The 12,679-nt window shown below is 57.2% G+C and overlaps 1 protein-coding gene across 1 annotated transcript in view; it reads left to right on the forward strand.

The window, feature by feature from the left end:
* The window catches only part of ADAMTS14 (ADAM metallopeptidase with thrombospondin type 1 motif 14), a 71,260-nt gene that overhangs the window by 35,975 nt on the left and 22,606 nt on the right, over positions 1–12,679 (forward strand). The window contains exons 5-10 of the mRNA XM_032423765.1: positions 6,001–6,084; positions 6,795–6,942; positions 7,546–7,651; positions 9,290–9,433; positions 9,944–10,076; positions 11,400–11,513. Coding sequence (XP_032279656.1) covers positions 6,001–6,084; positions 6,795–6,942; positions 7,546–7,651; positions 9,290–9,433; positions 9,944–10,076; positions 11,400–11,513 — 729 coding nt within the window. The remainder of the gene's footprint in view (positions 1–6,000; positions 6,085–6,794; positions 6,943–7,545; positions 7,652–9,289; positions 9,434–9,943; positions 10,077–11,399; positions 11,514–12,679) is intronic.

Genomic DNA, 12,679 nt, shown 5'->3' on the forward strand with positions numbered 1-12,679 from the left:
CTGACTCTTAGAACCAGAGTAGAGAATGTCCAAGATGAGCCTCCCGTAGCGCCAGAAAGGAAGGAAGTGTTCAAACACCACCCAAACACCCCAGAACCGACAGCGAGGGTGTGTTAAAAGGACACGGGAGCCAACTGCAAGAGCTCCCGGTGACCGAAGCTGGGACAGTTTGAGCAACAAAATAAATAATGTAGCATTAAATTATAACCCAGGGTATAAAATCCATATCCACGGGTTCATACTGATAAACAAATGACAGAATAAATAAACAGGTTGGAGGAGAAGAATTCCGAATAATTGAGGCAGGTACTCTGTCCTCAGGTGGATTTTAACTTCCACTCCTGCAGCGGGGGCTGTGCACGGGGACTTTGTCCCAAAGAGCATGGCCTGGGGGTGGACGCTGTCCTGGCAGGCAATGGCGGTCAGCCTCGCCAGGGGCAGGTCCTGCCGGCTCCAGGTGCCCTGACATCATGTGGGAAAGGTAGCGCTTCAGCTCTGTGGCCTTCCTCCCCTAGGCCCGCGCCCCCCATCTAACCATGAGACAAACATCAGATGTACCCACATGGAAGGCCAGTCTGCTGAATGCCTCACTGGAATTCCTCAAGACCGTTGGGGTCATCAAAACCCAGGGAAGTCTGAGGAACGTTCAGAGAGGGGGAATGCCCTAGAGCAGCCCGAGGGGATGCGGTGGTGAAATGTAACCTGGGGGCCTGGATGTGGTCTCGGAGCAGAAACAAAGGACATTAGGGGAAAACTGGGGAGATCTGAAACAAACATGGGCTTTCGTTAATAATAACGTATCCTGTTGGTTCAGTCCTGTGACAAATGTACCACGGTCATGGCAGGTGTTAATCATAGGGGAAGCAGGGCGTGGGGCCCTTGGAAACTCTCTGGACTCGGCTTGCAGCTTTTCTGGAAATCTAAATCTATTCTAAAATCAAAAGTATACTAATTAGAAAGGAAAGAAGGGATAGTACTTCCTTCCGGGCAGGTCGCTGGGAGGGTGCTGGGAGGTGGGCAGGAGCCGTGGCTGTGTCAGCCCCTCCTTCGGTGGCAGTTCATGTCCTCTCCTACTTGAGCAGGGGGTGGGCTTGGGACCTCGGGGTCGTGCTTGCCCAGCACGGCCCCTCCCTGTCTGGAACCTGCCTGCACCTGGCTGACCAGGCAGGTGGACATGCCTCAGAGCTCCTCGGGAGCCCTAGCAGTGTGGGAACCCAGGGCTGGCCAGGGACCATTCTGCGCTGGACCCTGTCTCTGCACGGACAAGGAGAAGCCCATCTTGGCCTGGTCCAGAAGGGAAGGCTGCCATTTGCCCTCCAATGGGCTCCCCAGGGGCCTAGCTCTCCCCTCCAGCCCTAGACAGAGGCCCAGGCATTTCTGCTGTAACCCAGAGTCTGACCCTCCCTTTGGACAGGAAAACAGATGCAGAGCTCCCACCCCAATAGACCCTCCTTTCCTTCTTCCTGCTCCCTGGGCTTGACTCCAAAGCCACCCCCCCGCCAGGAGGCCTGCCCATGCAGGGTTACAGGAGAACAGGGAAGGGGCTCTTGCAACTACCCCCTGCCTGGCCATGTTGCTCTTTACTGGATGTGGAAACCCACTTTCTCCTCTCCCAGGCCAGAGGAAGCCCACTCCAGCCGGCCTGCCACAGGGGCTGGTTCTGGAAAGCAGCTGGGCATAGTGGCTAAGAGTCACAAAGATCTGAGTTTAAATCTGAGCCCTCCCACTTTCCAGCTGGGTGGCCCTGGGTGAGTTACTCAGCCTCTCTGAGCCCTGGCTTTCTCACCTGTGAAATGGGAACAATTCCTCTCTCCGTAAGGTTGATGTGAGGTTGTATGCAAGCCCTCAGCATGTGCCTGGCACATAGTAGGTGTTCAGTGAACAGCAGCTCTTCCTCCAACCCTAGTGGTTTCTAGCTTCTGCTGCATTATCGTGTAGTTTCTCCCTTCTTCTGTTTTGTCTCGCCATGGCCAGAGAGTCCTGACCTTTGCTTGTTTTTCTAGTACGTACCCAGTGGCCATCCCAAGCCAATACGTGACATGGAACCCTAACCTGGGGATCTTGGCAAATGACATTGAACTTGGCTGAGGTGGGGAAGCAAGGAGACCAGACACAGTGTTCTTTTCTGCCCTGTGGGTGTGTCTGGCGGCTGTCACGCTGGGGCCCACACCCACGGGAAGCGATTCCTGCTCTCCCCAGAGCTGGCGCACTGGCCTGCCTTCTGCCGTTTGGGAGGCAGCCATGGAGGGCAGAGGCCGACAGAGCCGGTTCCGGAGAGCACAGCCAGACCAGAGCCTGTCAGGGAGCCGCCTGTGGGTGTGTTCCAGAGGTCCTGGCCTCTCAGGTAGCGGTGCCTCCTGGCTGGGGTTCCGCCACCGGCTCACGGTTGTGGCTGGGACCCATGTGCCAGGCGGCTTCCGCGGTTCTGGGTGGACATGGCAGCCCTGTCCAGCCACCTCCTTGGCCTGCGCAAGCGGTCAGGACAGCTTCAGCGGAATCCAAGCCCTAAGGTCCTACTCAAGGGCTAGGGCTGATCAGGGTGTGTGCAAGTGAGCATGCCAGGGCCCCAGAGATGGACCAGACCAGGGCATGTGGAATGGCAGGGCCAACCCCACCTTTTTTTTTTTAATGAGGGAATAAGGTTGTAAAATAGAATTACTTTATTTTTATCACTCTTATGTGGTATAAGAAAAGACTAGACTATCGCTCACGCCTCAGAACTATTCATCCACTCTTGTGCCTTAGGCCACCTTTTGGGGATCACTTTCCATCTTCCTTTGCTGGGGTCTGTATAACTGTCTCAGGTTCTGTTTCCTTGATAATGTCTTCTTTCCTTGATAATGTCTGTTGAAAATCTACTCCTAACCAAATGGCCCTTCCTTGGCAAGTGGCCCCATCCTCTCTCTTCTTGCCACCCGGAAGTCATGTGAGTGACGTGAGCCTGGGGAGAAGTCTCCCAGAGACTGTGGCCACCGTCTCACCCCAGGAACGGAGCAGCTATGCTCAATGGGACTTTCAGAGAGAGACTTGAGGCCAGTGGGGGAGGCAGACAGGCAGGTTGAATGGGGTTCATGGCACCCAGAACTTTCTAACAGGCTAGCACATGCATGCATTGGGGGAAGTGTGTGAGCAGGGGCTGGGAAGAAATTCCCCATCCTGGGGGGGCTTGCCTCAGCTGCCCGGATTACCACCGGCCTCGGGGCTCTCTTGATGGCTCCAGGATTCCTGCTTTTCTCTCCCCTGCACAGAACCTCTGCCCATCTCCTCCAAAGGTCCCATGACCTTCTTGGGCGAGGCTCATTCTGGGTCCTCCAGCAAGCCCTCCCTGACCCTTCTGGCCTATGTATACCCCATCTCCTTTTCCCCCAACTCCTGGGGTCTGGGTCCACCAGTCACCTGAAGCATTTGGTTGCTAGATTATTTCAGAGTGCTGTGCTGTGCTGAGCAAGGTCTCTCTGGATGGAGAGACCTTGTCTCTGTCCCTTTCTGCTTGCTCAGTATTGCATTTAGGCCAGTCACCCAGGAGTGGGAGGTGGCATCAGGAGGCCCCACTCAATCCCCACCAGTGTTGGACACTCGGGCTCTGATTCTACCTCCTGTTCTGAGGGGTGGCAGCCTCCTCCCCAATCCCACCGTGAGGACCTCCCAGTGTCCTGGGCTGGAGATGCCAGCCACGGGAGCAGGAGTCGCTGGAGGCTTCGATGGGTGGGTTTGGCCTGCTGAGTGTGGAGACAGCAATAAAGGATAAGGCCAGATTCTGGCAGCAATCTTCCTGGCCTACTCTGGAGAGAGACAGAGCAGGAAGACAATGGCCCTGGGAATTTCCAGATGCCCAGGGGCTCTGCACATACCTCTACCCAAGCATTCCAGTGACTGCTCTCTTTTCCTGCCCCGGGGCAACCGGTGGGTTTATATGTGTCCATGTGGGGCGCAGATGTGACTGTGTAGAGCATGCCTTGCTTAGCACCCCATCTTTGGTCTGCGTGCTTCCAGGGCACATCAGGGGGTCTGAGACACCGGCCACCCCCCCATGTAGAAGGAAGGCCACGTTCTGAGTTGGAGGGGCTGAGATGTGAAGGTTACGTAAGAGTTATCCTGCAGCAGGTTGATGATGATTTCAGCAGAAGAGCAAAGAATTCATAGGTTGGAATTCTGTTAGGGAGAAAATGCGTGTGTGGCCGATTGGCTCCCCCCCCATGGAGCACCCCCCTCCACCACACGGTTCTCTTAGGATAAGTCGGGGCACATAGGTTGAGAAGGACGTCATCTCCTTCCACATTTGGGCACTCTGCCCCCGTGATGTGTGCTGGGGAGCGGAGGAGTGTGGCAGGAAGTGCCTCCGCCCATTGGATTTCCCGTCATTCCCTGTGCTGGGGTGTTGGGGGGCCTGCTGTTTTGCAGCAGGCGCTGGTCTTTGGTCTCTGTTGGGTCCAGACATGGGTGCCAGGTTGGCCCCGGCGGAAGGAAGCCTGACACAGGGTGCTCTGAAGTCTGAAGTGATGGTGGTGATTTTAGAAAGTGGCATTAACTGAATTAGAGAGAGTTATTTAATGCTAGTGTGAAGAATGACGTCTTTATATCAATGACATGATTCACTTTTTTAAAAAATTGAACAAAATATGTTTTTCTCCTTTAGACCTCACTCTCTGTACCTTAAAAAATAAAGACACCTTTCCAGAGTCATGCATGAGTCATACGGATTGTCCAGTTATACTAAATACTCACAGCACACAGGAAAAGAAGCCAAATGGTTATTTGGAAATGTAAGGGAGGGATTTGAACCCGGGACTCTGGCCCCAGTAGCTGCATTGCTTTACCAGTGCTGTGTGCTGACGCTGACTTGCTAAGCAAGTCACTCCTCTCTGGGGTTACGTTCAATGAGGCGATTAGTTACATAAGTCGTGGCCCATCACACACAGACATTGGAGATGATGCTTTTACATATGCGGAATACTGTTTCACAAAACAAACAACATATAAGCAGTATATTCAGTATGATTACTATTTTGTAAAATGAGCCCACGCACGTATACACACACACACACACACACACACACACGGCAAAAAGCACGGTAACTGGTTATCCTACATCTATCTGGCAGATGGTCGATTTTCTTCTTCCACCTTTTTTGTACTTTTCAAAGTTTATAGGGTGAAATGTTTTATATTCAGAAAAAAAAGTTAGTTAAAAAAGCTGGAATTGTTCAAGGGGCATCCTCAGGAGATGGACACTCGGGGGAGAGTGAGCTCCCTGTCCTTGGGGGTGGACAGGCTGAGGCTTGTCCATCTGTCATGGACACTGTTCCTGGGTGTCCTGATTAGAGGAATGGGGAGGACAGCATTCTTTGGTGGACTGTGCCTGGCACGGCCCCTGGGTCCCTGGACCTATGGAAGAAGGGAGTTTCCCAATGCCGTGCTCCTCAAACTTGACCATGGCTGAGAATCCCTGGAGATTGTGGTCACATTGCAGACTCTGACTTGGGAGGTGGGCCCGAGACTCTGCATTTCTCAGACCCTCGTGTACTTTCCTTTGGATTTGCCCTGGAAAAGTTCCCCAGGCACTGCAAAGCAGACGATTCCGGTGGCGATTGGAGAGGTACACACAGGGACATGAGGATGAGCGACCTGGGCTGCGTGACATTTGTGGAAGGACTCTTTCCAGCTGTGGAAAGATGAGTTTTTGTCAGAGGGCTAAGTTTGAGGCCGGGGCCCCCTCACACTTAGCTTCATGGAGAGATTGCACAGGTGGAACCAGGAGGGCCAGGATTTTAATCCCAGCTCTGCAGCTCCTTAGCTGCGTGTCCTTGGGAAGGCCATTTTGCGTCTCTCTGCCTCAGTTTCTTCATCAGTACAATAGGGATAAGAAGGCTGCCTGCTAAGGCCATAGTGAGGATGAATTGGGATAACATGGATCAGGAACCTGGCTCAGGATCTGCTCTGTGGTAGGCTCTTAACACATGCTTGCTTCCCCTAAAATTGCATGCTCCCTTCTCCTGGCAGGTGGATGAGATTTACCATGATGAGTCCCTGGGGGCCCACATAAACATCGCGCTGGTCCGCTTGATCATGGTCGGCTACCGACAGGTAACCCCCCCTCGCCAATAGGCAGGGTTTGGAGGGAGAAGTGGTATGGGGCCGATGCATCGGACTGGCTGTGGGGTGGAGAGCCATTGGTCAGTGTCTAGGAAGCATTTTGTTTCCAGAATCAGAACGCTGAGACCATTAGAATTGAGGCTTCAGGGGCATTTGGGAATGTTATGCAGGGACTGAGGGATTCCCTCCAAACTTGTAAGCAGACAGTCCTATAGCCTTACAACTGGAGATCCCTCTTCCTGAGGAACCGATGTGGAGATGGGCTCAGAGCGGGGCAGTGACCGAGCCAAGTCCTGCTTTGCTTGGACGCTGGGGCCCTGAGCTCTGCAATCTTAGACTGGTCTCTTATTCTCCCCCAAATGGGGGTAGCAACAGAACTTTCCTCCAGAGGCTATCGTGAGGATAAAATGAGACTGTGAACATAAAGCCTAGAAGAAGTACTCAGCACAACACCTATCTTGCAAGTCAGTTGAGGGATGAAAGAGAATGTGTGTTGAGTTCTCAGCAGACAGGTGTCCTGGCACACTCCCTAAAGTGGGAGGGCTGTGCACCAGCAGTTGGGAGTCAGGGCTACTTGGGGACAGTCTGTGCAGTCCCACGGGCCTCAGTGTCCTCCGCCGGTGGGAGGGGAGCGATGGGTGCCCCCTGTGGTCTGGGGACTCTGGTGATCGCCCCTCTGTTGATGCTCTTGGCCCCTGCAGTCTCTGAGCCTGATCGAGCGCGGGAACCCCTCTCGCAGCCTGGAGCAGGTGTGTCGCTGGGCATACTCTCAGCAGCGCCAGGATCCCAGCCACGCAGAGCACCATGACCACGTGGTCTTCCTCACCCGGCAGGACTTCGGGCCCTCAGGTAGGCCAGATACTGTATTAACTGCGGCCAGGTGTGTGCAGCTGCAGGGCGGGGGCTCAGGCTCGGGCTCTCTGGAGCCACCCCAAGGCGGTCTGAGGGACCAGGTTCCCTGTCAACAGAGAGAGTCCTGGGACTCTGGAGATAGGACCCGGCCGGACAGGTCGGCAAGCTTGGGGGACCAGGGGAAGTGAATGGGTCCCCATTCTGGTCCCTGCGGTCTTGGTTGAGCCTGCCAGTGGCTGGGAATGGCATGTGTTTGTTGACTGACCAACTGACTGGCTGGCTGGAGGGACACGGCATGGAAGTCGGGTGTGCACAGGCTTGGGGTATCTGGAAATCTTACTGTTTTGATCAGAGGAGGGGATGACAGAGGCCGTAGGCCCTGAGGGGAGCTGTAGAGCTTTAGGATGTGGGAGCATTTGGCTCAGGTTGCTCTGCTACTGGGAGGGGGATGGACTTTGCAAAGATCCTCCTTCCTCCAGACACCCTCTGACAGTGACCACGTCAGCATGTCCCTACAGTGGCTGGCTGTGCACAGACCTCGCTGAGTCCTGCTTCACCTTCCTGTGACCTCTGTCTGCCCTCTCTCCCTCTCCCCGGCAGGGTATGCACCTGTCACTGGCATGTGCCACCCCCTGAGAAGCTGTACCCTCAACCACGAGGACGGCTTCTCCTCAGCCTTTGTGGTGGCCCACGAGACTGGCCATGTGTAAGTGTGCGTAAGCGGTGCCGGGAGGGCCTGCTGTGCTGGGAGCTCCGAGGAGTTCTGCGGGTGTGGGTGGCTTAATCCCAGATCGGGCTCCCACCCCCGCATCCTGGGAGATGCCAGAGGAGCTGCCCATGCAGTGTGCCCAGCCGTGACGGGGAGGGAGCCCCGGGGCCCAGATGGCAATTCTGGGCCTGCCTTGGGTCCAGCCCCCACATCCCAGGGCCGTGGAGGACCAGATGTGGCCCTGCCTTTGGGCAGGTCGATGCCGTGTCCCATCATAGGCGGTGGTCTGTTCTCTGGATGGCCTCTATCCCTCATCCCATCCACAACTTGAGGCCCTCCCAAGAGCCGTTCCAGCCCAAACGGCTGCTGTAGCGCTGGCCTGAGCCCATCGTAAACAGGCGCTCATAGGCTCAGGCCTCGGGCCAGGCTGGCGGCCGGCTTGCTTGGTCTCTGGACCTGGATTTTGTTTAGAGCATATCCATTCATTCATTCAACCAGTATTTCTTGAGCACCCACTGTGCGCCAGGCCCTGTGGTAGGAGTGGACTGTAGTGAATAGGCCAGAGAAGCTACATTCCGGGAGAAAGCAAATATGCCACTGTCATCCAGGTTGTCTTTTGGTAACGTGCACATGTTACAGTCATACCTGCCGGCCTCGTCCCCCCACTGGGCAGAACTGAGGGACACACTCCCGGCCCCTCCCCTGCAGGTGAAGGACCTGGGAAGGAGAGGGGTGGGCCAGCCCGGAGGGGGTCTGGCACCTGCTGTCTGCTGCACCCCTCTCCACACCAGCCCTATCTGCCCAGGAGGCCCCTGCGGACTCCATGCAAGCTCCACCCCTTGCTGGGGCCCCAGCTTCCTCCTGACTGACACGCGGGGAACCTCAAGAGTCCCTTCCTTTCCCGGAAGCCCATGGTGCCTCATATTTTAGAGCCGGGGGTTTGTCCTCCTGTGTGTGGGAGGCGGGGCGGGGTGGGGGGCGGTCCACTCTTCATGTAGCAGAACCTCTCCCTGGGGAGAGACAAGGACAGCCTTAGAGGTCCATGTGTCTGTCTGGTGATCAAGGCCAGACGCAGCCACCTGGGAGTATTTGAGAATTTAGAGCCTCTAGGCTTTGGCATTCAATACGAATGATACAAAACAGACTTTACAATTTAAACCATCGCTATGGTAGGTGTGTACCACGCACAAAGCATGCAGATACTCAGGAAATGAGGTTGAACTGAACCAAATGAGTGAGACCTGGTCCTTGCACTTGCAGGCCTTGGGCCTAGTGCTGCGAGTCGTTAATGGTGGGACAGGTGGCCCCTGCTGTGGGAGGTCAGCCCTTGGGGGTCATGACCAGGGAGGGTGTACGGGTAGGAGTGGGGCTTGAGTGGGCCTTGGAACCCCTGAGGATGTGGGTGGAGTTTGAGGAGAGGGCAGGAGGGCAGAATGAATCCAGCCCCATTGGGGAGCAGGGTGGGGCCTCAGCTTCCATCCAGAGGGGTGGGCCTCCCCTCTGCATGGTGGGGAAACTGAGGCCAGGAGTAACAGTCTGAAGCCTGGTCAGGGCATGCTCTCCTATTGCCTTCACAGGGACCGGCTCCCTAGCGTGACTCGGGGCTCCCTTCTGTACCCCACCCCCACCCTCTAGGCTCGGCATGGAGCATGATGGTCAGGGGAACGGCTGCGCGGACGAGACCAGCCTGGGCAGCGTCATGGCGCCCCTGGTGCAGGCTGCCTTCCACCGTTTCCACTGGTCGCGCTGCAGCAAAGTGGAGCTCAGCCGCTACCTCCCGTAGGTTGCCTCCACCTCCGGGCTGGGGACAGGGGAGCACACAGCCTGCCACTCCATCTCCCCCGACCCCCAGCCATCTCCGTCCCAGGACCACCCTGCCCCCAACATGTGCTCCATTCCCAGCCTTGCTACTCAGCTCCTGGGCCTCCAGGGACGTTGAGGCCGAGGACAAGCTTTAGACCCAGGAGCTCAAGGCGAAGAATGGGGGCAGAGTGGATTTGGGTGGGGCAGGTGTGGGCAGAGAGACTGTCACTAACCTCATGTGGCAGCTGGCCAGGGCCCCCAGTACGTCCTGTGTGGCAGGCTGCCTTTCCTTCCCTCAGTGCAGTGAGCCCTCCGATTGTTCTGGAACGGGCCCTTCCTCCCTGGAAGACACAGCGACCACCTAGCAGAGGGCAGCAGGGGCCGATTCCTGCAGGCCGCCTTTGCTCCCTAAACCCCAACCTCCAGGACAGGAGGGCATGGGAATTCCTGCCTCAGCCTGGCTCACCTCCTTGTCTCCACCGGCAGCTCCTACGACTGCCTCCTCGATGACCCCTTTGCGCCCGCCTGGCCCCGGCCCCCGGAGCTGCCGGGCATTGACTACTCAATGGACGAGCAATGCCGCTTTGACTTCGGCTCCGGATACCACACCTGCTCTGCGGTAAGTTCCCACCGGCCTCTGCCTGCTGGGGTGCCAGGGCCTTGTCCTCCTGTGACCCCGGCTGGGCCTCCGCAGAGCACCTCCCTCCCAGCTGGCCAGGTGGCCTGGTGATGGGCCCGTGGGCTTGGTGCCACCTGCCGTGGGGGGATGCAGGGTGACCAGGGCCCGGCCCTGCCGCCTTCTGCTACATACCTGCCCCACCCAGTCCCACGTTTGGAGGCAGGTGTGTGCAGTGGCTGGAGGATGCTTTAGCCTGGGAAAGATGGGACAGAGTAGAACAGAGAGGGCAGGTGGCTGATGGGGTCCTGGCTGGGTGGGTTACTGGGGAACTTACCTGCCGGGCAGCCCCTCTGTCGCATCAGGGGCTGGGCTCTGGCCTGCTGGACGAATAGTTGTCTCCATCTACTCTGCGGGGTTTGACAGGATGTTTTGGGCTGATTTGTCACCCTAGGGAAAATCTCCTGTGTCCCCACATAATCTCTCTCCAGGGTGTCAATTGCATGCTCTCTCCTCCCCACCCCATGCCTAGGAGATAGATACAAGGGAGCATAGCCCTTCCTTACCCTGCAGGACAGGGCAGGAGAGAGCCTGGCGCTGGGGAGCCCCCCAGGAGAGAACCAAACAGCCGCTGATCAGGGCCTTGGCAGAGGCTCACATCCTGCAGGACCAGGAGCCCCAGTGTATGGTCACCTTCCCACTGCTCAGGCCACATGGGGACACATGGTCTCTGAGCTAGGCGGGGAGAAACAGCCTGGGATGTGGAATTTCAGTGCCCAAGGGCTGTATCTGTAGGACGCTGGTCTGGCTGGCAGGGGATCATAGGAGAGAACAATCTGGGCTCTCCTGGACAACATGAAACAGGAGGTCACCAACATCTGGCACAGCCTGGTGAGACCAGAGGCGGGTGGGAGTCCTGGCCTCGTCTGGGTGTCTTGGGGTCTGGGCCAGACCGGCAGCCCTTTGAAGGCCCTGACGTGCACTGGGCTCAAGGGGCTTGGCAGGCCCAAGCGTCCCCGGAGCCTCAAACCCTAGTCCCTGCCCAGTGGCACGGTGGCTTCTTCAGAGGCAGGGAGGGAGGCCTGGGAGGCAACAAGGGGAGTGTGGGCTGTGGCCTGCCCCTTCTCGGTGCCCCGCCGGAGAGAGTAGGGGGGTCCCTGGAGGCCATTAAAGTGGGGTCCAGTTTGAGGGCGTGGACCTGCCTGCGTCCCTCCCCGTGTTCTGGCCCCAGCGCCCACCACAGCCCTCCCCTCTCTCCGCCACTGCCCTTTGCCCCCCGGACAACTTGGGGCCTGAGTGCGTGACCGCTCTCCCCTGCCTGTGCAGTTCCAGACCTTTGAACCCTGTAAGCAGCTGTGGTGCAGCCACCCCGACAACCCGTACTTCTGCAAGACCAAGAAGGGGCCCCCCCTGGACGGGACCGAGTGTGCACCTGGCCAGGTACCTGGGGCCCGGGGCTGCGGCAGGACTGTGTGGGTCCCCGGGAGCCCCCGCCCCCCAGGCGTGTGTGTGCAGATGGCGTGCACGGAGCCCCTCCATGAACTCATATGTTCACACCCTCCCTCCCACACCACAGTGTGCAGAGCTTGGCATTCTCTTCCAGCCCTTCCAGCAGGAAGGCTTACTCCCATTTTACAGATGAGAAGAATGAGGCCCAGGCAGGCAGGCGAAGGAACTTGGGGAGTCAAAGAAGGGGGGGAGGGAAGACTCCAGGTGTCCTGCTTGCCCTCCCTGGCCCACCACGCTATTTCTCCCACACACGTGTTGCCTCCCCTGCCCCAGACCCAGCCTTTCACATATGTGCGGGCATGTGTTTGCCCCCTTGAGTGTGTGTGTGTGTGTCAGGGCTTCATTTGTCCTGGGGGTCTCATGGCCAGGTCTGAGAGCCCTGACCTGGGGTCTGAAACCCACCTCTGCTCTATCGCTGGCCCTGAGCCTGATCTCTGTGGTGCCTGTAGGCCACTCGTGGCACTTCTCTGGGTCCTGCTGACCCCTGATCAAGTGGCCTCTCCACTCCTCAGGTGGTTCTGACGTCACGTGAGAGCAAAGGGCAGAAGCAGGGCGTTGAGAGAGGCTCCAGGCTTACTCAGCATCAGCTGGGAGCCCAGCCACGGGACCTGCCCTCCAGCCTGCCCTCTGCCCTCTGCCCTCACCAGGCTCCACCCACCCAGTACATATGTGTGTGTGTGGGGGGGCGCACGGGGGGGTCTGCCCCTTCACAGATGGCTGGGGCTTCCCGTGGCTTTGCACGGGCCCAGTGGGCTCTGCGCCTGGTGGGCTCTTATCCTGGAGACTCGGTATACCTGCTCCAGGTGTTTCCAGAGTTCCAGGAACTTCCGTCACCATTTCATGTGACAGTTAATCCATGACTCTCAGTTTTGGCTGCATATTGGAACCATCTGGGGAGCTTTCCGAGTCCCCACCCCCCAGGGCAGGGAGTGACTGCAGATGGGCATGAGAGATCTCTTTGGGGTGATGGAAATGTTCTAAAATTGGATGTGGTGACAGTTGCACAAGGCTGTAAATTGTGAAAACTCACTGACTTGTGCACTCGACTGGAGCGATTTTTATGATACAGAAAGTATCAGCCATGTCTTTAAAAAATC

Source organism: Phoca vitulina, unplaced genomic scaffold (genome assembly GCF_004348235.1).
Source record: "Phoca vitulina isolate PV1807 unplaced genomic scaffold, GSC_HSeal_1.0 scaffold29, whole genome shotgun sequence".
NCBI classification, from domain to species: Eukaryota; Metazoa; Chordata; class Mammalia; order Carnivora; family Phocidae; genus Phoca; species Phoca vitulina.